Below are 22,757 nucleotides of genomic sequence, written 5' to 3' on the forward strand. Positions count from 1 at the left end.
TGTGAACCACCATATGAGTGCTGGGAATTGAACCCAGGTCCTCTGCATGAGCAGCGTCTCTCCAGTCCCCTGTTGTTTCTTATTTAAATCATTGTTTCAGAGAAACCATGGGAGCAAGAATGAGAGAAAGATCATATAGGATTATAGGAGTTTGAAAGGATCATTAGATAAATACAGTACATTAAAAAAATCTTCAAGACAGTGGGACAGTGATGGTACACACCTTAATTAATCCCTTTATGTAACGTGGATCTCTTTGAGTTCAAGGCCAGCCTAGTCTACAGAGTGAGTTCCAGGACAGCCAGGGCTGTTACACAGAGAAACCCTGTCTCAAAATAAATAAATAAATAAATAAATAAATAAATAAATAAATAAATAAATAAATAATATATTTTTTTAAATCTTCAAGACAAAAATCATTAATAGCATATTCAAATATCAAGTGTGGTGATTAATATTAATTGTCAACTTGACAGGATCTAGAATCGCCTTGGAGACAAGCCTCAGGCATACCTATAAAAGATAATCCAGGTTAGGTTAGTCTCTTGGAATGACTAAAGAAATAATCTTGATCAGATTAACTGAGGTGAGACTAGCCCACTATGGGTGGCACCATTCCCTGGTCAGTCCTGGACTGTATAAATGAAACAGGCTTCGTAGTCAGTCATATTCCTGACTATTTGATATTGCACTATAAAACAACCACCATGCTATTCTATCTCCCAAACTTGAGGATCTTAGAGTCAGGTAGGGCTCAACTGGGTAGTGAAAACAGTCACAGATTCATTAAGATCCGTGAGGAAAGGACAGGCACCACAGCTCTCCATGGGGGTAGAGCGGATCAGTAACCGGTCTAAACCACCACACTGCAGGCAAAGGACAGTGGGGGAGGCGGGCAAAAAGAGAAGGTAGGAGCAGGGTGGCAGCTGAGCCCTGCCTATCCCTGAGAGCGTGTTAAGCATTTTGAACTTTATGCCCCATACAATGTGAAGGCACCAGAGAGAGTTAAACAAGGAAATCAATGGCCCTTCCTGTTCTTGGAAACTTGTGACAAGCTTCTATGCCTGTTGTCTTGCTCATCGCCTCTTTTTCCCCTGGGGCCTGGGGCACCTCTCTGTCTGGTCATTGTGAATGCCAACTGCGGCATGCACATGAATAGAGGAAGCAATTGACCATCTAGACCAGCCATAATTGTAGGGCATCCATGGGATCCAGAATTCTCGAACGTTAATGAGCTTACAAATATCCTGGTGGAATTTTATTAAACTGCAGCTTCTGATTCAGGAGGTCTCAGCTAGCCTGAGATCCTACAGTCTTAAGAAGCTCCAGTGCCACGGCTTATGCTGAATGAACGTCGAGGGTTGAGAAATCAGGCTGGCAGTGGGGCTGGGGATAGCTCAGAGGGTAAAGTGTTCGCCTTGCGAGCATCAGGACCTGGGTTTTCATCTCCAGAGCCCACATAAAGAAAGCCAGGCATGGTTTCACCAGCCTGCAGCTCCAGTGCTGGAAAATGGAGACAGGACGATCCCTGGGACTTACTGATCCCAGCTAGCCAGCCTAGATGAAGTGGTTTAGTTCCAGGCCAGTGAGAGACTCTGTCTCAAAACACAAGGTGGGTGATAATTGAGGGACGACACCGGAAGTTGTGTTCTGGCTGTCACGTGTTCACGCGCATGTACCTGTACACACATGAAAGCATGTGCATGTACACACACAAAAGAGATCATTGTGTCAGATGTTGGAAGCAGTAAGAATAAGATCGTGGGATGTAGGGGCTTAACAAGCAGAAGTGAGAAGGTGAATTCAGGTCTTCTCTCTGGTCCCCTGCCCTCGGCATCCCTGTCACTCCGATGCTCCTGATGGCCGCTGCAGCTCCGGAAAATACCTTCAGACACTCCATCACCCAGAAAGAGAAAGATATGGCAATGGCTCAGAGGGACGGTTAATCCCACAGGACCTAGGGCCACCCAGGAGGCAAATCTCTAGACTGGTCTGCAAGGGAGTTTCCAGGCTGGCTAAACTGAGGTGAAAAACCCACCCGGAATGTGGGCAGCACCATCCCACGGCCTGGGGTCCTGGACTGAAAAGAAAGGAGAAAGTGAACCCAGCACCAGCGTCTATCTCTCTCTGCTTCCTGACTGAGGATAGAATGTGACCAGCCGCCTCACACTGCTGTCGCATGTCATCCCCCGTGGCGGGCTATGCTCTTGAACTAAGCCCTCCAGCCTCTTCCCTATCCCCCCCCCCCCACAGCGTGCCACACACCTGAAGTTCTAGCACTGAGGAGGGAGAGGCAGGAGAATCAGACATTCAAGGCCATCTTTGGCTACACAGCAAGTTTGAAGCCAGCCCAAGATGCATGAGACTCGATCTCACGACCAAAATCAAGGCACACACACAAGTCATGATGGGTATAACTTGTAAAGAGATAAAGATGCTGGAACACAGTTGGGTGTGGTGGTACAGGCCTGCAATCCCAACACGTGAGAGGTAGAGATGGGAGGATCAAGAACTCAAAGTCATCATATATTATTTGGTATTTTACTCTTTTTGGGGGGAGGGGTGCCACCCAGCTCCCAAATAAATCACACACAGAGGCTTATTCTTTCTTTCTTTCTTTTTTTTTTTTTTAAGATTTATTTATTTATTATGTATACAGTGTTCTGCCTACATGCATGCTTGCAGGCCAGAAGAGGGCACCAGATTTCATTATGGATGATTGTGAGCCACCATGTGGGTGCTGGGAATTGAACTCAGGGCCTCTGGAAGAACAGCCAGTGCTCTTAACCACTGAGCCATCTCTCCAGCCCAGAGGTTTATTCTTAATTATGAATGCCTGGCCTTAGCTTGGCTTAGTTTCTGGCGAACTTTCCTCAACTTAAATTATCCCATCTACCTTTTGCCTCTGGACTTTTCCTGTTCTCTTCCTTCTGTATCTTACTCTTACTCTGTGGCTTACTGTGTGTGTAGCTGGGTGGCTGGCCCCTAATGTCCTCCTCCTTCTCTGGCTCCTAGATCTTAGAGCTCCAATCCCTCTTCCCAGATTTCTCCTTCTCTATATTCTCTCTGCCTGCCAGCCCTGCCTATCCCTTCTCCTGCCTCGCTATTGGCCAGTTCTTTATTAGACCATCAGGTGTTTTGGACAGGCACAGGAACACAGCTTCACAGAATTACACAAATGCAACACAAACAAAAGGAACACACCTTAAAATAGTCTACTACAATATATGAAGAATTCTAGGCCATTTTAGGTTAGATGAGACCTGGACTCAAAAAAGGTGTGGGAAAAAGGTCTATGAAAACCCGAAGAAGAAAAAAGAGTCTCTGTGGCTGGGAAAGTTATGAGGAGGGTTGAAAGTGAATCTTCCCTAATGCCAGTGTTGACAGACACTATTTTAATTGTGTGTGTGTGTGTGCTCGCACGTGCTCACACATGCACTCATGCCATAAAACACACGTGGAGGTCAGAGGACGACAACCTGCAGGAGTCGCTTCTCTCCTTCCATCATATGGGTCTAAGGATCAAACTCAGGTCCTCTCACTTGGAAGCGAGCACATCTAACCACTGAGCAATCCTTCCAGTCCCAAGATGAGGTTTTTAATAGGTAGTATTGATGGTAAGGAGAAGGGGAAAAGTGGACAAAAAAAAAAAATCAATGAACCTTTGCAGGTGGGGGAAGGGCTGCATCCAGCACAGCAGATGTAGGAAGTCGACAATGTGTAGGAAGTCTGAGTCTTCTGGAGTCTTATCACATACGGCTGTAAATAACATCAAGTGCCAAGTCATACAGGAAGGGAGAGAGACCAGAAGAGCATGTGGAAAGAGGGAATCCTGAGTGGACTTTATAAACTTCCAATGCTTTGGGATTAGATTTGAAGTCTTCTCCCCAAGTAGGGATCCAGGCCTGGTACTTCAAACCTAGTCAAAAACTGGTGAGGTTCATGCTCTGGGAAAGAACCTACTACTGTGGTTTCGCTAAACCAGATGTTGCCAGTCGGCCTTCTAAATATTTATGCCTATACCCATAGATTAGCACAGTCCTCCACCGTGGCCAGAGAAGCCCACTGCAGAGATTCACAACTGATCGCAGTGTTATGTGTCTATTGAGTGCTCAGCCTACATAGAACATAGAACATCTGTATCAACCCCGCTTCTGATCCAATGCTCAAGGAAAATCAAAGGAGAGTAGAAAGACTGTAAGAGCCAGAGGACGGGAGGAAGGCTGTGAAATGCTGGCCTCTGGGGCGACACGGCCATCGCGCCCATGAACTCCCTGCAGCTGTGGTTATCCGCACCATACCTGCACAAGGTCAAGTCAACAAGATCAGTCAACATTCCCCTGCAGCACTAGTTGGAATCAGTGGGTTATTCACAAAAGAGAAAGTGGAGGGGGAGGGGATGTGTGGAAGGCTCTTGGTCAGGCCTGGGGGTGCGTATCGTCAAGATACACTGTTTGCATGTATAAAATTGTCAAAGAACAAATAAAAGATACACTATTTAAAAAAAATATGGATACAAAGTGGCAAGTGGGAATGTCTTCAAAGTAATAGAAAGTACAGACGAAATTTGATTGGCTGAGATTGCATGGTTGCAGCTGGGGAGGCAGAACTTCTTTTTAGTTCTCCCTACCTTTGCTAGTGTATAAACTTTACCATAAACCAAAGCGTGAAACCGAGGGTGGGGTGGGGCGCAGAATGTACTGTAGGAGGCCCCGCCCACTGTGCTGGGAGGCCCGGCCCCCATCTGCTCCGTCAGACTCCCCAGTCCATGGTGTCGCCAAACTTTCTCAGCTCCTCTGGGGAATCCACTGTTTTTCCACGTAGTTAAGAGGCTCTCTCTAGTCTTTCTCAGGCTCTGCACACTGCTCAGAGCCCTAAGAGCCCTAGCTTCGAAACAGAGCCGCCCAACTTCCCCCCAGTTTGCGGACTGTTTGGGCGCGTCCCTCAGCATATCCTGGGAATGCGTCCACGTTGTCATGGCGACGCTCTGAGTAGGTTCCTGCACGCCGCCCGAATCCCGCCCCGCCCCGGAACTATCATCTGCAGGGTAAGAGGCCCGGGACTTGGGGTTTGAGTGTCTCATGGTGACCGCTGAGTTGCTAAACGGGGGAACCCCAGGCAGGTGTCCAAAAGGTGTTCATCTTGGGACTGGGCCGGGCGTCGGGGTGGGGGCCCAAAGAAATGATGGGGGGTAGTGGGAAAGTCTGCGTTCTACCCAACCCTTAGCATGGGTTGGAGTTAAAGGAAGAGGGGATTAGCCAGGGGGAGGCCCTGCCCAACTTGACCCTACCTGAAATCCAGGCGGGGACTGTGTGGGACCCAGTGCTGCAGGGCCTGGAGGGGTGAAGTGGGGCACCGCACTGGAAGGCAGGTGTGCAGGAGGAGGGTTTAAGCTGTGCCGCAAGCCGCCTTTGCTCCTGGGAGGGGGTGCAGGGGAGAAGACAGAACAACTTATTTCTGAAAATGATTGTTAGGCCGCTACCGTGTGCCTCCCTGTATTTCTGCGTTCTCCGGGGTCTTCCCCAAGAAAAACAAAAGCAAAACTCATAAACATTCATTCTTGATTTTACCTTCAGTTTCAGGGGCTTCTCAGAGCAGCCCCCTCCCTGGCTTGCGCAAAGGCCTCTAGTTAAGAGTTACAGTTACGTCTGATATAGAAAATGTGGGGCTTGGGGCCGGGGAGATGGCTCGGTAGGTAAATGTGCTTACTTTGCAAGCCTGAGTTCAATCCCCAGAACCCACATAACAGTGGAAGGAGAGAACCAATCCAGGTTTATCCCCTGACGGCCACAGGTACACTTTTGCACCCCACCACGCGCGCGCGCACACACACAAAATAATAAAGTTTTTAAAAATGTGGCATTTATAAAGTCCTATTTCAAGGCAATAAATAAATTATTAATGCCAAATGACTGATAAAATAGTAATTGAGAAAGAATGCTGAAGGGGTTGGGAATCAGTGTTTATGGGGAAAGTGGAATTTCCAGTGACTGTCAAGGACAGTAGGGACCCCCAGAGTTCCTGGCATGCCCCAGGTCTGTGCGACCTGGCCACCTGCAGGCTTCATTACCTCTCTGTCACCTGTTAGCAGACAGGGGAGCTGACTTAGGAACGCCTGTGTCTCGCCCACGTCAAAAAGTTGAAGGGGCCCTTGTTCACATATCTCTGAATGTGATGTGGAGACACGTCAGACCGAAGAATTTTTAACTGTCAGCTTGACACAGTCTAGAATCCTCTGGGAAGGGGGTCTTCACAAGGAAATCGGGATTAGTTGGCCTGTGGGGATCTGCAGATTGACTGTTAATTGATGCGAGAAGGCTCAGCCTGTGGTGGGCAGCACCGTCCATGCCCTAGGCTAGGCTGTGCACTGTGTAAGAGTGAAGAAAGCCAGAAAGCAGGTGGCACGGGAGCATTCATGTCTCTCGGCTTTGACGGTGGATGTTAAAGTGACTAGCTGTTCGAGTTCCTGCCTCAACTTCCCCTTGACGATCTGGAGTTGTAAACCCAAATAACCCCCCCCCACCCCCCCACTGCACTGCTTTTTGTCAGGATGTCTTGTTATAGCAACAGAAAGGAAACCAGATACTTTCCAAACTTATTAGGCTTTGAAAGCCCCAACCCCCCCCCCACACACACACACAAAGCATCCCAGAAGCATACTTCAGAAAAGCTCTGAAGAGCCATGAGAGAGTTTGGAGTGTGTTGCCATATTGGGTTATGGTGTGTGATGTCAAATGATTAATGAGACAGCCGTGTGTGGGAATGCAGCGTGAGAGCAGGGAGGTCTGGAGCCCCAGCACACCATGCACGGGACAAGAGGTACGTTCGTCAAAAGCCAAGAAGAAATGTGTGCGTGATTTCTCAGGATGAGTCTACCACTCCCATTTTTCTCCCCAGGAAATGACCTTTGACCCTAGAAGGACAGCTCCATTTTTCACGAGAAGATGGCAGTTGTGAAAACGCCCATGCAGGAACTAAGAAATGCAGAAGAACCCTGCGATAAGGTGTCCTCCATCCTCCTGAAGAGCCTGGTGGAGGAGCCCAAGAAAAGAGCGGAAGTGCCCAACCACCTCCTGGAATCCAGTGAGTGGCAGCGGCCATTTGTCTGCGAATTACGTCTCCAAGGCATCCAGGGCCCAGGAAGCTGGAATTGTGGGTGCTGATTAGCTGTATCATTTTATAGGCTCATAACAGTTTTTATTATTAAGAACGGTAGTTCTATTTAGACCTAACTGTTTACATGGCAGGTTTAAAAACATATATTTTTATTTTCATTTATGTGTATGTTTGCATGTATAAGCCACATATGTGTGGGTGGCCATGGAGGTTGTAAGAAAGCATCAGATCCCCTGGAGCTGGAGTCACAGGCAGCTGTAAACCATCCAGTGTGGATGCTGGGAACCACACTCTGGCCCCCTGGGAGAGCTGAGGTGCTGTAACCATTGGGCCATTTCTCTTTGCCTCCAGAGAATAGGGTTTTGTGGTGTAAATGAATCCCCAAGTTCCATGGCTTCTTTCTCTCACATGTCTAAGGAGAGTAGGATGGGAAGCAAGGCAAGATGAGAGCCTGAGGCTGGGGAGAGAGCCCAGTGAGTCAGTGCCTGTCTGAGGAGCCTAAGGACATGAGTAGTGGTGCACACTTGTTACCCCAGCTGCACCGAAGAGGATCCCCGAGAGTCGGGATCAATGAGGCTCTCTGGCTGGCCACCCCAGCCTAAGTGGCTATTGCCAGGCCAGTAAGAGACCCTGCCTTAGAAAACAATGTGGACAGTGGTTGACAGCCAACATTCTACACACACACACACACACACACACACACACACACACACACACACACACACACGGTTAACATATGAATAAAAATCCAGTGTCAGAGAAAGACTGGACTACTCTCCACCAAGGCAGATGTGTAGTAAAGCATTTGCAGAGTGTGAAGGCCACTCAGATGACCCCAGAGCACAGCACACTGGGATGTGAGGATACGGGTACACCATTCACCGCTGAACCTCCTACCTTTCTCCAGCCCTGCTTCTGTCTCCTAAAGTGCTTTTCTCTCAATAAACCATTTCCGTTTTACCACCATTCACACGTCCTGGTGCACAACTGAATTCCTTGCTCTGGGATGCAAGAACCTGGAAATCCCAGGGAGCACCCTCACGGAGCAACCTTAGGGAGCACCCTCCAGTGTCTAATATTTGCCTATAACCCCACAGGCAATCTCCATCCTCAGCAGCTCTTGGGACCACCACACTCCTCACCTCAGTCTCCTCCCCCTTGACTGACTTCCCTTACACCCATCTCCATCCGGCTTGAATACTCAGGGACTCTCTGTATGCCAGATAAAGTGACGGTTCTGCTCGGCATGAGGGGACAGAGACAGGGCTCTACACGGTCACCCTTCGCAGCCTGGGGAGCGCCCCTAATCTTCCAGCGACCTCACTTGGGCCAAACCAGGATTCATTTCTTTGACATGGAAAAAAAAAATTCAGAACTAGCCAGTTTAGGAAGCAGAGCCGGGTTTATTAAATACATTTTGATAAAGGCTTAGGCACAAGGGTTAAGAGAAAGAGAGGCGCTCAGCAGAAAACAGAAAGACAGATGGGAAGCTGTTGATGCAAGCTTCTCCGAGAAAGTCCCCGGGAGTAACATGTACCCCAGTGTGGTGCAGGCTCCTGGAGGGACAGCTGTAATTAATGGCCTTATTAGGTGTATAGACCATTTTGGTGGCTCTCAGGTTACATTTCAAAAGGTTGCTAAGACCTCTTTTCTTTCCTTGGCTCTCTCTTTTGATGAGATTTCAGGGTGACTCTGGCGATTCTTTAGACGGAGTTATAATCTGATAAAGTAAAACAAGAAACCACTAGGTTTGTGCAAGGGGTTTCCCACAGTCCCTTCCCTGTAAAGGGGGTCTCTGCTTCAACTGGACTCCAGGGCGAGGGGGCCCCCCTCCCTTCTCACGTCTCCCTAGGTTTCCCTGTCTCTCTTTCCCACCTTACCCTGAGCTGTCTGACCTGACACCATTGCAGTGCACATGTCATGTCTGACTCATCCCCAGGACAAGCCACACAAGTCGCCCACCAGGAAAGACTCTGGGAGAATCCTGCGGCTTGATGGGAGAGGGTCACCATCGATCTGCATGAGTTTCACCTGGCGGCCCTACAACAGCTTCCTGAAAACATTCTAGTTCTGTTTCACTGTTGGAGCAGCTGACACGTGGGGAGGTCCCACGGGTTACTCAAAGTGGACACCTTGTGAGGAAGGAGGTGACATTCAGCTGGTGGCCAGCCATGGCCAGCTCTGCATCTTCACGTTTAGTAACCCCATTCTGGTTTCATTTCCAATGCTGCGGTCAAACACCCTGACAAAGGCAACTCAGAGGAGAAGGGTCTATTTCTGTCCACAGTTCCAGGTCACAGTCCATCTTAGCAGGGAAATCAAGACGGGGGTTTGAAGCAGCCACTCACGTCCCACCCGTAGTCAAGAGCAGAGAGCGAGAAACGCATGCTTGTGCTCTCTGATACAGTCCAGGACCTCCAAATCAGGGAATGGTGCCTCCAGTTTCAGGCTGGGTCTTCCCACATCAAGACAGTCTCCTGAAGACATGCCCACAGGCCGACTTGATCTGCAGTCTAGATTCTAGACAGTCATTGAGACTCTCTTTCTAGGTGATGGTAGGTTATGTCAAGTTCACAGTTAGAACTAGCCACCCCACCCCCCAGCATTTATACCCTGAGCCTACAAGCCCCACCTTAAACCTCAGAACTGCATTGGTTCCGCGTCACTCTTTGTCACCTCAAGACTGTCAAGGACACATTGGTATACCTGACCATTTCTGGGCAGGAGCACAGACAGCATGCTGCTTTATGACCCCAAACCAAAGAAAACTGCAGCATTAAAAAATGGCTGCAGTGGATGGCGCCCCGTTGGCAGTGCCCTGCCTGACACCTGAGGCCCTGACTCCAGCACCGCAGGAAGGAACGCGGTAGCACGTGTCTGTAGGTCCTCACTCAGGAGGGAGCTTTCCACAGGCACGTCAGATATGAGGTTGTGATCCCAGCACTAGGGAGGCAGAGACAGGCAGCTCGCCGGCCAACCAGCCTGGCCTACTGAAGACTGACACCGGAAGATGTCCTTTGACCCCCACAAGTACACACACACAGACACGCGGGACAGAGGTAGGAGTAAATGAGTAATAGGTCATAAGCGTGTCTGAACAAAAGTGAAAAGGAGAGGATAATGAGAAGGCCAATCCTTCAAGGGCACAGGCTGCTCTTGCAGACCTGAGTTCGGTTCCCACCACTCATATCAGGCAGCTCACAGCTGTCTGGAAGTCCAGCTCTGGGGGATCTGGCATCCCCTTCTGGCCTCGACAGGCACACACACACACACACACACACACACACACACGAGAGAGAGAGAGAGAGAGAGAGAGAGAGAGAGAGAGAGAGAGAGAAAGAGAGAGACAGAGACAGAGAGAGAGACAGAGAGAGAGACAGAGAGAGAGACAGAGAGATACACACACATGCACACAAACAAATAAAATAAAAATAAATCTTTTTTTTAATAGAAAAGGAGACGGTCCAGTTTATTGTTTATTTGGGACTCACCATCCATCTTACTGGAGGCTGTATCCACTGTCTGCACATTGCATGTGCCTAAAGTGCCCTAAACCAAAGACAGCCCCCACCAGTAAGACCTTCTTCAGTGCGGTATTCTCCATAGCTCACGACAGACTTGTCTTTCTCTTACAGAGGTTTATGCCAAGCTTCTCAACAACAAGGCCATCCAGGCCAGACCAGGCATAGTCCATTTTGGAGGCTATGAGATAGAGAAACAACATGAACAGGTTCTGGTAGGTACTTCTTAAGGGCATGGGGTCGGGGGAGCATCTGTGGTGCTAATCCAGATACAGAGCAGGAGCCAGGGGGATGGCTCAGCTGCAGAGAGGCTCGCTGCACAAGCCTGAGGTCCTGAGTTCCATCCCCAGCACCCTGTTAAAAAGCTGGGTTTTGGTGGCATGGGCTTGTATGCCCATTTGCCAGGAAGGTGGAGACGGGTGGATAAGGGGGCCCACTGGCCAACCAGACTGGGTGAATCCAGCTCCAGGTAAAAGTGAGGGTTCTTGTTTCAAAAAAACGATGGCGGCGGGCAGTGAAATGACTCTGGGTGAAGGCACTTACCAACAAGCTTGACGACCTGAGTTCAAGCCATGGGACCTACACAGGAGAGGGAGAAAACTAACTCCTACAGCTTGTCCTCGGACCTCTATAAGCAGCCATGACACACGCCACCCCCCACAAGTAAATAAATGCAATAAAAATGATTTTAAAGGTGGGGCCAACAAGATAGCTCAGCCGGTTAAGCACTTGCCGCCGCCAACCCAGACAGCCTGAGTTCGATCCCCAAGATCTCCTTGGCAGAGTGAGGGGAGTTGTCCGAGCTTCATACATGTGCCACGACACATGCTCACCCTCCAAATAAATAAAAAAAATTAAAAATTAACTAGAAAATGATTAAGAAAGACACCCAAGGTTGACCTCTGGCCTCCATACACACATGCACAGATGTGTACAAGTGCTTGAACACACAATACACACACAGACAGACAGACAGACAGACAGACAGACAGAGAGAGACACAGAGAGAGACAGAGACAGGGAGAGACACACAGAGAGAGATTGCTTACTCAGAAAGGCAGTTCCTTGAAGAGAAGTTAGAAAGGGACATCAGTGTCCCGGAATAAACTAACTCCACTCTGCCAAGGGTCCCCTCTCGGCTCTCTTTCCAAAACCGAGTCCCTCCTGTGCCACTGAGACCAGGGTCTGGGCTTCCCAGCAGCCCTGTGGACGGGGCATCTAGAGAAACTCCCGATTCCATAGGTTTAGTCCACTTGTTCAGTGCACGGGATACTGAGTGAGAGGTTGGGACTGTCTTCCTCCAGTACTAGGGAAGATGATATCCTTTTCTTAGGACGCCCAGGCAGGGCTGCCTTTGACCTGCTCTGGCCAGGTGCCAAGCCTGCCCAGAGAAGATGTGTCTAGGTCTGGGAGGAGACGGTGGTCACTCCAGTGTACACATTCTCTCTGCCGGAATGGCCGATTTAGGCATGGCACCTCTTTGCTGTTCTTTTTCACCCTGTGGGGTGGGATTCAGATATTAACATGAACAGCGGCCAGGGGTGGGGGACTGGAGAGATGCTTTAGCAGTTAAGTGTGCCTACTGCTCTTGCAGAGGTCCTGACTTTGGTTCCCAGCACCCAGGTTGGGCAGTTCACAACTACCAGTAGCTCTAGCTCCGTGGGATCACACACATCCTCCTGGCCTTCACAGGCACCAACATGCGTGTGCACAAACACAAAGGCATACATGTACACACCATTGAAGATAAAATCTTTGAGATCTGAAGTCTCCACTCTGCTGCACCCTTTGGGAGGGCAGCCACATGCCTGCCTTTTTTTTTTTTCTACATGGCTACTTCCTCAGCGCCCGGCGGCGCAATGCTCGACACACAGAAGACACTCAATTAACCCTGGCAAAGGGAAGACTCTGAAGTCACTCTCAGACAAGGTTGGCTTGGTAGTTGACTCATACAGTAAGGGCAGAGTGACGTCTAAAGCATCACATTGATGATCCTACCAGCCATGAAAACAAACAGGAAGTAGATAACAATACAACATGATTTCATCTTACTAGCATTCTGGGAGACGCTGGGAAAGCCAGCTTCCTGTCCCCATCAGTAAAGCTAAACAGAAGCCCAAAGCATTTGCCTTAAGATTCTTATCAAAAGCATTCATAACTGTTAGAAGCTGGGAATAAGTAAGTGTGTGGGCTCAGCCGCAGAAGAGACGTCTGTATGGACCCGCTTCCCTGCCTGCAGAGCTCAGAGGACGGTAATGAGCAGGGAGCAGAAAGGACGTAAGAGCCAGGCGATGGGAAGACGCTATGAAGTACAGCATTCTGACAGGACTTGGCTTTGCACTTAGCTCACCACAGCCATGGCTGCCTGCACAAGACCTTCGCAAGATCAGGCCAGTCAACATGCCGGCAAGGCTCGGGGAAAGACCGATGAGACGCCACCCCTAGCTGGGGAGCTACTGGCAATTGGCGGCTGCTAGCGGAGGGAGAGTCTGTTTTCTTCTGAGGTGTGTAAACTGCAGGTTGTTTATGCCTCAGTAGATGACCTCACACTCATGCACATATGGGCGGCCCTAATTTCAAAAGGATTCTTGCCAAACAAGGGGAGAACGCTTAACTGTTCTGTTTTACTAGGGTTTCCTCTCTACCCGCCCCAAATCAACAGAAGTCTTTTATCATGCCAAAAAAGAGATCCCAAATCATTCTTATATTCCAGGACTCTGCAGCAGGGTACCTACGGTCGCCATCATCAGCCTGCTGCGTGGTTTCTTTTTCAGAAACACAGACATCATCTAAAACCTGTTTCATATCCTTGCTTGTAACTGCCGTGGCTTGCTGAGTAAAAGCAGCTGAACTCAAAACAAGTGCAATATCATTTCCTTCAAGGATTAACTCTGGGCTTGATGTACTGAACATGCAACACCTGTCCTGTCCCAAACCCTGCCGTTCAAACCAAGAGATCCCCTGTTCTGAATGGTGGTGTCGATGGGGACGTGGGCACAGGCTTGGGCACACTTGGAGCTCATCTTGAAGTGGAAGCTGAGTCTCCGGCCTTGGCCATGTTCTGGGCAAGGCTACAGATGGTCCAGGTAGCAGCCAGTTTCTGGTAGTTTGCTCTTCTGTTCAACTGGAGTCTCCTTTTCTTTCCAAGGAGATTGAACCCTGCATAGACACCTTTGAGGTCCCTCAGGACGGTTCATGGTAATTGCATCCCCTCAGAGTGAGGGAGACATTTTCTGGAATGTGGGTAGTCAGATTGCTGAGGTGGTCTTCATTCTTGTAATAGATGAGACAAGGACTTCTACTAGGTTTTGGCACAGGAAACTATGCAAATTGCCCACAAGTGGAATGATCGAGTGTATGTTCATTAACACTGAGTCATGTAAGGCTTGAAGCATTCCGTTTGCATGAATATTAATATCAGTGCTTCAGTCTACTTGGAAATTTTAAATGATCTTCGTTTTGTTTTGATTTTTCAAAACTCAAGAATGCTTACATTCTTTTTTCTCCTTTAGGGTACTGATATTTTTGTCTCAGAAATTACACTTATCAATAAATAAGCCATCACTTTGCCTAGGAAACAGCCAGTGTGGTTGTGGGCCCAGACAGAACTCATTAACCTGTAATGAGCAGTGCCCTGCGGCTTTCTGTTCATCCCCCTGTTGCAGCTTTTAAGGACTCCATCCTTCCCAAGATGTTTGATTCTCAAAAAAGGCCAGGACGAGCAATGTCTTCTCCTCAGGATGAGGGATGCGGGACCTTAACATACAGGCACTGTGCATCCTACCTGAGCGTTAGTTTATTTATTATAGTCATAGTTGGCCATGAATGCAAGAGTTAGGCAAGAATCAACAAGATCATTTAGTTATCTATTTATTCATATATGAGAATGGTCTGTGTGAATGTATGCCACATGTGTGTGGGTTCCCTCAGGAAGTCAGAAGAGGGCTTTGTATCCCCAGGGCTGCAGGTACAGGTTACATTTACATGTGTGTTGTATGTGTGTGAGGGGGTCTGTGCATGTGAGTGCTAGTGCCTGTGGAGTCTAGAAAAGGGTGTGGGATCTGCTGGAGCTGGAGTTAGAGGCATTGTGAGCCTCCTGGTGTGGGTGCTGGGAACTGAACTCTGATCCTCTGTAAGAGCAGAAGGTATTCTTAACTGCTGAGCCATCTCTCCGGTCCTAACAAATCATTTTGTGATAACCAAGTGATAATCTAGAACTTTAAATTAAAAGCCATCATATGTCTTTTTAAAGTTGTGTGCTACTGATCATATTAAACATTATATTACATGTAAGCATATGTACATAAATGCACATGTATAACACACATGTTCTAAGAAGATAGGAAAAGCCATTTTTTCTAATTGCTACTCTCTGCTTTCTCTTTCTGTGTGTGTGTGCGCGTGTGTGCGTGTGCATATGTGTATGTGATTGCATGCACCCATGTGTATACACAAGCCAGAAGAGGGCATGGGTGTCTTTCTACCATATTTTTTGAGACAGAACCTGGAGCTAATCCGTTCTTCCAGGCTTGCTGGTCAAGGAGCCCTAGGGCTTCTCCACCTCCTCCCCAGCACTGGGGTCCCCAGGTCCAGCTGCTGCGGCCGTACCCAGAGTTTTACGTGGGTGCTGGATCTGAACTCAGTACCTCGCACTTGCCAGGCAAGCACTTCCCTGGCTGAGCCACCTCCCACCCCGTATTTCACGTCTTCTAAAAAGTTGAAAATAACATGTGTCCTTGAATCCTCTTTGTAATAAAGATGAGGTGTAAGCAGTGAAGAGATGAATCTGTAAATAAGTCCAATTCTAACTCACCTTCATCTCCCCCAGTACATTGCCAATATTTCAGATGAAGACACACACCTTCATATTTTACCACCGCAGACCAAATACTTCAGGATCGCCTATGAGAAGAAGGTACTGTCCCTGGGTCACCTTCCCTGCTGAGGGGGATGTGGGGTGGGTGGTGGTTTCTGTCTCGGGCCTGCCGGGTCAGGAGTGTGTGCATCCTCCATCCCACCCCACCCCGAGTGCTGCTGTCCGTCAGGTCTGGGGCCTGTCCCGACACAGACTCCCTGCCTTCCAGGAGCATCGCCTCATCCCAGGCTTGTCGCTCATGGTCACGGTTACATTTTCTCCAGATGAGTGGCGTTACTATTACGACTGCATCCGCATTCACTGTAAGGTGAGTTTCTGGAAGAAGCTATCCTTTGGGCTGGGATGTGTGTGTGGGATGGGGTGGGGCGGGGGGGGGTACACTTCATATCCTGAAGGAGGATGAAGGAGAGCTAGAAGGACCTTGGTTTTTCAGTGCTGTGGGAACTAGATGGTCCTCGGCTGCACCTTCCTCCTAACTGGAAAGAGATTTGGACATGGTGATCCCGACAGGCTCCCGAAACATCCTGCTGGTCTCCCCTGACACTTAACACATCATATCCCGAAAGGAAGAAGACAGAGCCAGGATGACCCCTCAGCACTCTCTTGAGTGGTAGATGAGGCTGTAGGCTCAGAGCTGTGCCGGCATCCCAACCAGGAAGACCTTAAGGCACAGCAAACCTGGGAGGACTCCCAGGACACTGCCCTGCAAACCTCCGCGGTGTGTGCCAGGCCTCCGTTTATCTTGTGGTGCTGGGGCCCCGTGAAAGCTTTGTCCAGTGACTTTTATGTGCTCCTTTAAGTGCAGGGCTAGGAAATAAATGGTGCCCCATTCTGTAGTTGTAAACACCGGGGACTGGCCCGAGACTCCAGCAGCAACATCCACAGACGGGGAGGCCTTGGAGAGGTGACCTGAGGTACCCGCACAGGTTGAGCCCTCGGGAGTCTATCCCAGATCTCTTCACCGACCCTTCGGCCTCCAGCCTGAGTCCGCAACTCCCGTGGTCACCTCACTCACCTTTCGTTTTTGGTCACAGGCCCTAGTCTTGGAAGTTCAGAAGCTGCAAAGTCAGCTGCATTCAGTGAAAGGTTACAAATTAGCGGCAGCAAATGAGTTTCTTTTTTCTTTCAATTTTTTTTATTACTTACAATTTATATAGTAAGCTCTGACTTAAAGATAGTTTCCCTTTGAATTTCGTTTTTAAAAGGCCTATGCCTGTAGTTTCAGCACTGAAGAGGATGTGGCAGAAGGGTCTCAAGTTCAAGGCCATCCTGGGTTATATAGCCAAACCTTGTATAAGAAGTAAAGTCAAGGCTAGGGAGACAGTTTTGTGGGTAAAGCACTTGTTTTGCAAGTCTGGGGACCTGAGTTCAAATCCCCAGAACCCAGGTAAAAACCTGGGCATGAATGTACACACCTGTATCCCCAGCACTGTGCTGGGAAAGAGACAGGAGGATTGCCTGGACTACCTAGTTCTAGGTTCATGGAGAGACCTGGTCTCAAGGGAGTAAGGCAAAGAATGACAGAGCAGGGCACCCACACCTTCCTCTGGCCGCCTCATGCATTCACAGGTGTGCGTGCTGACACACGTGTGCAAACACTACATACATATACAATAAAAGTAAAAAACAAGCAAATGCATAAAAACTGAATATTCTGACATAATACACTCCAAAGATCCACTAATTTGATACATGCCAAGGAGTAATAGAGAAAAGAAGAAGACAACATCACTGAACAGGGGCAACAGAATAAAAACGAAGTCCGCATTTTCCATGATTAAAGCATTACGTTCCTATAAGAACAGAATTACTTCAGATGTACAATTAGAAGAACCCCACAGTTAATAGCATGCAATAGTCTTGACTCTGAGCCCAAGTGTTTCAGACAGTCTCGACGGTCATCCTTTGGAGTCACAGCACCCAAGTGTACATGTCCCATATTCAGAACCAAGGCTACAATGACATCGAGTGATGAACCACGGGCGAGTATACTAGAAACATCTCAGTAACAAACATTCACCATGCATTTGATTTTCAAGTTAATTTGGGGTCCTTGTGCATTTAGACACCTTTTACTATTACCAAATATTTTATAGCCCCATATGCAGTTATGTGACCTCATACAGAGTCACAAAGCTGGGGTGTGGAGTCCCAGGGGCACATTCCATAAGGCAAATAAAGATAGTCCATATTGACACAGTACTTTTTGTATTTTAAGGCCGCAGCCTGCTTTGATTTTTAAAGACATCTTCAAGGGAAAAAATGATTATATCCACTTCATTGAGGACAAAACAAACCCGGAGAAATCAAAGGCCTTGTTCAAGGCCACCAAACTAGAATGAACTAGAACTGGTCTTTGTGCTCTCTTCCTGCTGATGGCTTTCCACTCTGCCTTGAGCTTCTCTTGGTCCCCTAAATAATGTCTTCCCTTATGACTTCTCCCAGTGGAAGCAGATAGGGCAGCATCTTTGTATTTACCCGGGGGGATTGCACCCTTAGCTTCCATGGGTAATAGCGAGCATTGGTCCCGTAAGATAGCCTTAAACATCTTTTGTGCTTTGTCTGTGGTTTACGAATGCAGATTTTAGGGGTTGAGAGATGCTCAGTCAGTAAAGTACTTGCCATGCAAGCATGGGGACCTGAGTTTGACCCCCGGAACACACTTTTAGAAATGCTGCTATGGCGATGTGGACTTGGCATCTCATTGCTGGGGTGGGGTAGAGACGAGAGGACCCTTGGACTCACTGTTTGGTTAAGTTCCCGGCCAGTGAGAGACCTGTCTACATAACAGAAGGTGGAGGTCACCTACACAGTGATAGCCAAAGTTCTGGCTTCCACACACAGGCACATACCCGTGCAAATGCACCTACACACACACGTCACACACACACACACACACACACACACACACACACACACGTCCACACACGGACACTCACAAAAGAAACCCAGTATTTCTAATGTTTTACTTAAAGCACTGAGGTTTCCTAAGGAAATTCTTTAATGGTTAAAAAAAGTTTATCTTTCAAAATGATAGTTTTCTAAATGCTAAATTTAACCTCCTTTCCCCAATTTCAGGGAGATGACACCTTACTTGTTCCCATTCACGCCTACCCTGTCTTGAATAACCTGGACTTCCCCACATTTATAAATCTACCGGATGTCCTCCTCGGAGAGAGGTAAGTTCCTGAAGTGAACCAGTAAGACATCACGGGAGGTGGGAGGTTAAGAAACTGAGTGCTGGAGTTGGGAACACTTGCTGCTCCTGCAGAGGATCAGAGTTCAGTTCCCAGCACCCATGCCCAGTGGCTCACAACCACCTTAATTCCCGCTCCAGGAGTCTGACACCCTCTCTTCACCTCCGCAGGCACCCATGCACAAGCACACACAGACATGCACACATACATATATGTAATTTTTTTTAAATTAAGAAACATGTGTGGGGCTGGGGAGGTGGTTCAGTGAGTAAGAGTGATTGCCACACAGTTATGAGGTCCTGAGTTCAAATCCCACGTGTATATATATATATAAAAAAAAAAGCTGGGTGTGGTGTGGTAGTTTGAATGTAATTGGCCTCCATAATCTCATAGGGAATGGCACCATTAGGAGGTGTGGCTTTCTTGAAGTGGGTGTGGCCTTTTTGGAGGAAGTGTGTCACTGTGGGGGTGGGCTTTGAGGTTTCCTATGCTCAGGATATGGCCCACTGAGCCAACTTCCTGTTGCCCACAAGATGTAGGACTCTCAGCTCCAGCACCACGTCTGCCTGCACACAGCCATGTTCCCCACCATGATGATAATGGACTGAAGCTCTGAACTGTAAGCCAGCCACCCCAACTGAATGTCTTTCTTGTAAGAGTTATTGTGGTCATGGTGTCTCTTCACAGCAATAGAAACCCTAACCAATACCTGTGATCGCATGCACCTGTAACCCACGTACTAGAGTTAGTGGAGACAAGGAGAATCCCAGGGTCTTCATGGCTAGCCAGACTAGCAGAAAAATGACGAGCTTGAATGTGTGCTGATGAGTTTTTTGTTGTTGTTGTTGTTGTTTTGTTTGTTTGTCAGCTTGATACATACAAGTTAGAGCCATCTGGGAAGTGGGACCAGCAGTTGAGGAAATGCCTCCATCAGATTGGCTTGTATGCAATCCTGTGGGACATTTTCTGGGTTAATGGTTGATGTGGGAGGGCCCAGTCTACTGTGGGCGGTGTCACCCTAGACAGATGGTCCTAGATTCTCTAAGAAAGCAGGCTGAGGAAGCCATGGAGAGCAAGCCAGGAAGCAGCATTCTTCTGCGGCCTCTGCATCAGTTCCTACCTCCAAGTTCCTTCCTTGGCTTCCCTTTGTAATATACTGTAAGATGTTAGATGAAACCAGTCCTTTCCTCCTCAAGCTGCTTTTGGTCATGGTGTTTATCCCAGCAGTCAGAAAGCAAACCAGGACATTCAAGGCTCAGTGAGAGATCCCATCTGAGGGAATAAGGTGGCAAGTGATAGAAGAAGACACCTGGCATGCTTCTCTGGCTTCCACACAGAAGCACGTGGGGTGCACACCTGTACACACACATACACACACACACACACACACACACACACACACACACACACACACACACACACCTTCACATGAGAAATTGTAGGCTTGTGGTTTTTCTGATGGAAGTTAATCCTTGCACCTCAGTTAGACAGCATTTACAGCAACAAAAGACAAAACAACACAGTTCAAACAGTTCAAACAAACTCGTTCAAAACACTAGTAAAGAAGAAAGGGGACGGACTGGGTCGTTTGAAGTCCCCATATATGGCTGGATCCAGAATCAGCTGGAACACCCCGGCTCTCGCCATGCCGTTTCTGCTACCTGAGCTGTCCTTCTCATAGGACCCTCTCACAGCAGGCCCATGCTGGTGGCCCATGCTAGCTTGGAATAGAGGTGACGGGGCAGGGGGGACCTGAAGAATTAGGTCAAAACTCATGACTCTATTGGACCAGCTTGGGTCACATGACTTTCCATCACCCAGTCTTCCTTTAGAAGAAGGGAAAGCAAGCGAGACCAGATCTCAGAGTCTGTTCTTCCTGCTGAGGAAATGGCTAATTATTCCAGTTGTGGTTCAGTTTGTATCTCATTTGTGTGTGTGTGTGTGTGTGTGTGTGTGTATGTGTTTGTGTGTGTATGTATGTGTCTGTGTCTGTGTGTGTCTGTGTATGTCTGTGTCTCTGTGTGTATGTGTGTGTCTGTGTATGTGTCTGTGTTTGTGTGTGTATGTGTGTGTCTGTGTGTGTCTGTGTGTCTGTGTGCTGTGTCTGTGTGTGTGTGTGTCTGTGTCTGTGTGTTGTGTCTGTGTGTGTCTATGGCAAGTACCAGAAGATCATCTCAGATGTTCCTCAGGTGCCACTCACTTTTTGTTTATGTCTATTTATTCTTTTGAGACGGGGCCTTTCATTGGCCTGGAATTTGCCAAGTAGTCTAGACTGCCTGGCCCGCGAGCCCCAAGGATCTTCCTGTCCGCACCTCCACAGCACTGGGATTACAAGTGCACACACCGCCATGCCTGGCTTTCTCTTATGTGGGTTCTGGGGGTCAAACTCAGGTCCTCAGACTTGCAAGGCAAGCACTTTACCAAGCGACCTGTCTCCCCAGCCCCATGTATCTCGTTCTTTCAGCAAATACTAAGTGCTTACGGGCTGGCATAGTGCCATGTGCCCTAGAGATGTCAAGGAGATGGCATTCGGCTGCTCGCTATACACTAGAGTGGGGCCATGTTGGTTGTTCAAAGCTTAAAACACTCAGCTCAGGTTACATAGAGAGCTGGTCTCTAAAAGAAAAGTATTGAGATCTTTTTTCAGCCAGAGAGGTGACTCAGTGGGGAGATGTACTTACTTCCAAGCCAGACAACCCGAGTTCAATTCCGGGAACCCATATGGTCAAGAGAAGAGAACCACTCCTATGAGTTATCTTATCAGCACACATGTGTGACACTCCCAACGAATAATAAAATTTAAAAACATTGGTTTGGTTTTTTTCAAGACAGGTTTTCTCTGTGTAGCGCTGGCTGTCCTAGAACTCACTCTGTAGACCAGGCTGACCTCAAATTCAGGCATCCGCCTGCCTCTGCCTCTCAAATGCTGGGATTAAAGGCATGCACCACCACCACCCACCATAAAATAAAAGTTTAACTTTTATTTAAATAAATCTTTCTATTCTTTTGGGAAATACCTACTGTCCTGAGAACTCCATCTCTCCACCTGGCTCTCTTTCATTGTAAATACCCCTGTTAAAAATGACTTAAAGGTGAAAAGTGTTATTCTGAATTACCGTTGAGAGGGATAGAGTCCATCTTAGTGGGGAAGACATAACGTCAGGCAGGGAAGGGTTGGCTGTAGGAGCAGGAAGCTGGCCGATCACATTGTCATCCGTCCGTACAGAGGAGAGAGAACTGAAGTAGGAGGAGGCCTAAACACCTGAAGCATACCCCATCCCTGTGACTTACGGCCTCCAGCAAGGTCCGACCTCCTAAAGGCTCTGCAGCCTTCCCAGAGCCCACCATCAGCCAATGTTCCAACACCCGCACCCTGAGGGGATGCTTCACACCCAAACCACAGCCCACTGAGCCATCTCCCGGCACACGGTTGTACATTCTCGGCCCCATGCCTTCCTCGTTCCCATTTCCCCAAAACCATTGTGACAGAACTCCATGCCGGCACTTCCTCCTTCGCCCTCTCAACCCTTCCTGTCCTCGCCATCTCCTTCTCAGACCAAGGGGTCCCTGTAAAGACCCCAAGCATCTAAAATGTGAACTTGCTGCCCTTGCAAAATAAATAGCTACTTCCTGTAGGTGGGCAATGCCAGGCATTTTATCAAAATCAGCATGCCAGGGAACAAGAACTCCCTGATTCGAGAGTGTTCCTCTTTCTGTCTGTAAAGCACCTCTCATGTGGGTCACAAGCAAGGCTTGTGGGTTGAGGAGAAAAAATGGTCTAAGTGGTGCGAACAGCATGCCTTCTGCTGTGGTCATCAGTCACTGGCCCTCGAAACAAACGTCCACCCTCCCCGGGGCCTCCCCCAAGCCATTTTCCACATAATGCCTCTCATTTGTATTCAGAATGAAAAATTCAGCTAAACAATTTACTTAATTGAGTTACTGTTTATAATGGTATAATATATTTTTTTAAAATCTCTTAAAAGATAAACACGCTATTTTTCTCCTCCAGACATCCTGGCAGCAGGCGGTACCTTCCCAAGACTT

The 22,757-nt window shown here is 48.3% G+C and overlaps 1 protein-coding gene across 1 annotated transcript in view; it reads left to right on the plus strand.

The window, feature by feature from the left end:
* Positions 1-4,760: 4,760 nt before the first annotated feature.
* The window catches only part of Cfap221 (cilia and flagella associated protein 221), a 74,665-nt gene continuing 56,668 nt past the window's right edge, over positions 4,761-22,757 (plus strand). The window contains 6 exon segments of the mRNA XM_028893947.2: positions 4,761-5,047; positions 6,898-7,083; positions 10,752-10,852; positions 15,466-15,552; positions 15,722-15,820; positions 18,592-18,692. Coding sequence (XP_028749780.1) covers positions 6,945-7,083; positions 10,752-10,852; positions 15,466-15,552; positions 15,722-15,820; positions 18,592-18,692 — 527 coding nt within the window. The 5' untranslated portion in view covers positions 4,761-5,047; positions 6,898-6,944.

This window comes from Peromyscus leucopus, chromosome 15, assembly GCF_004664715.2.
Source record: "Peromyscus leucopus breed LL Stock chromosome 15, UCI_PerLeu_2.1, whole genome shotgun sequence".
Classification (NCBI taxonomy): Eukaryota; Metazoa; Chordata; class Mammalia; order Rodentia; family Cricetidae; genus Peromyscus; species Peromyscus leucopus.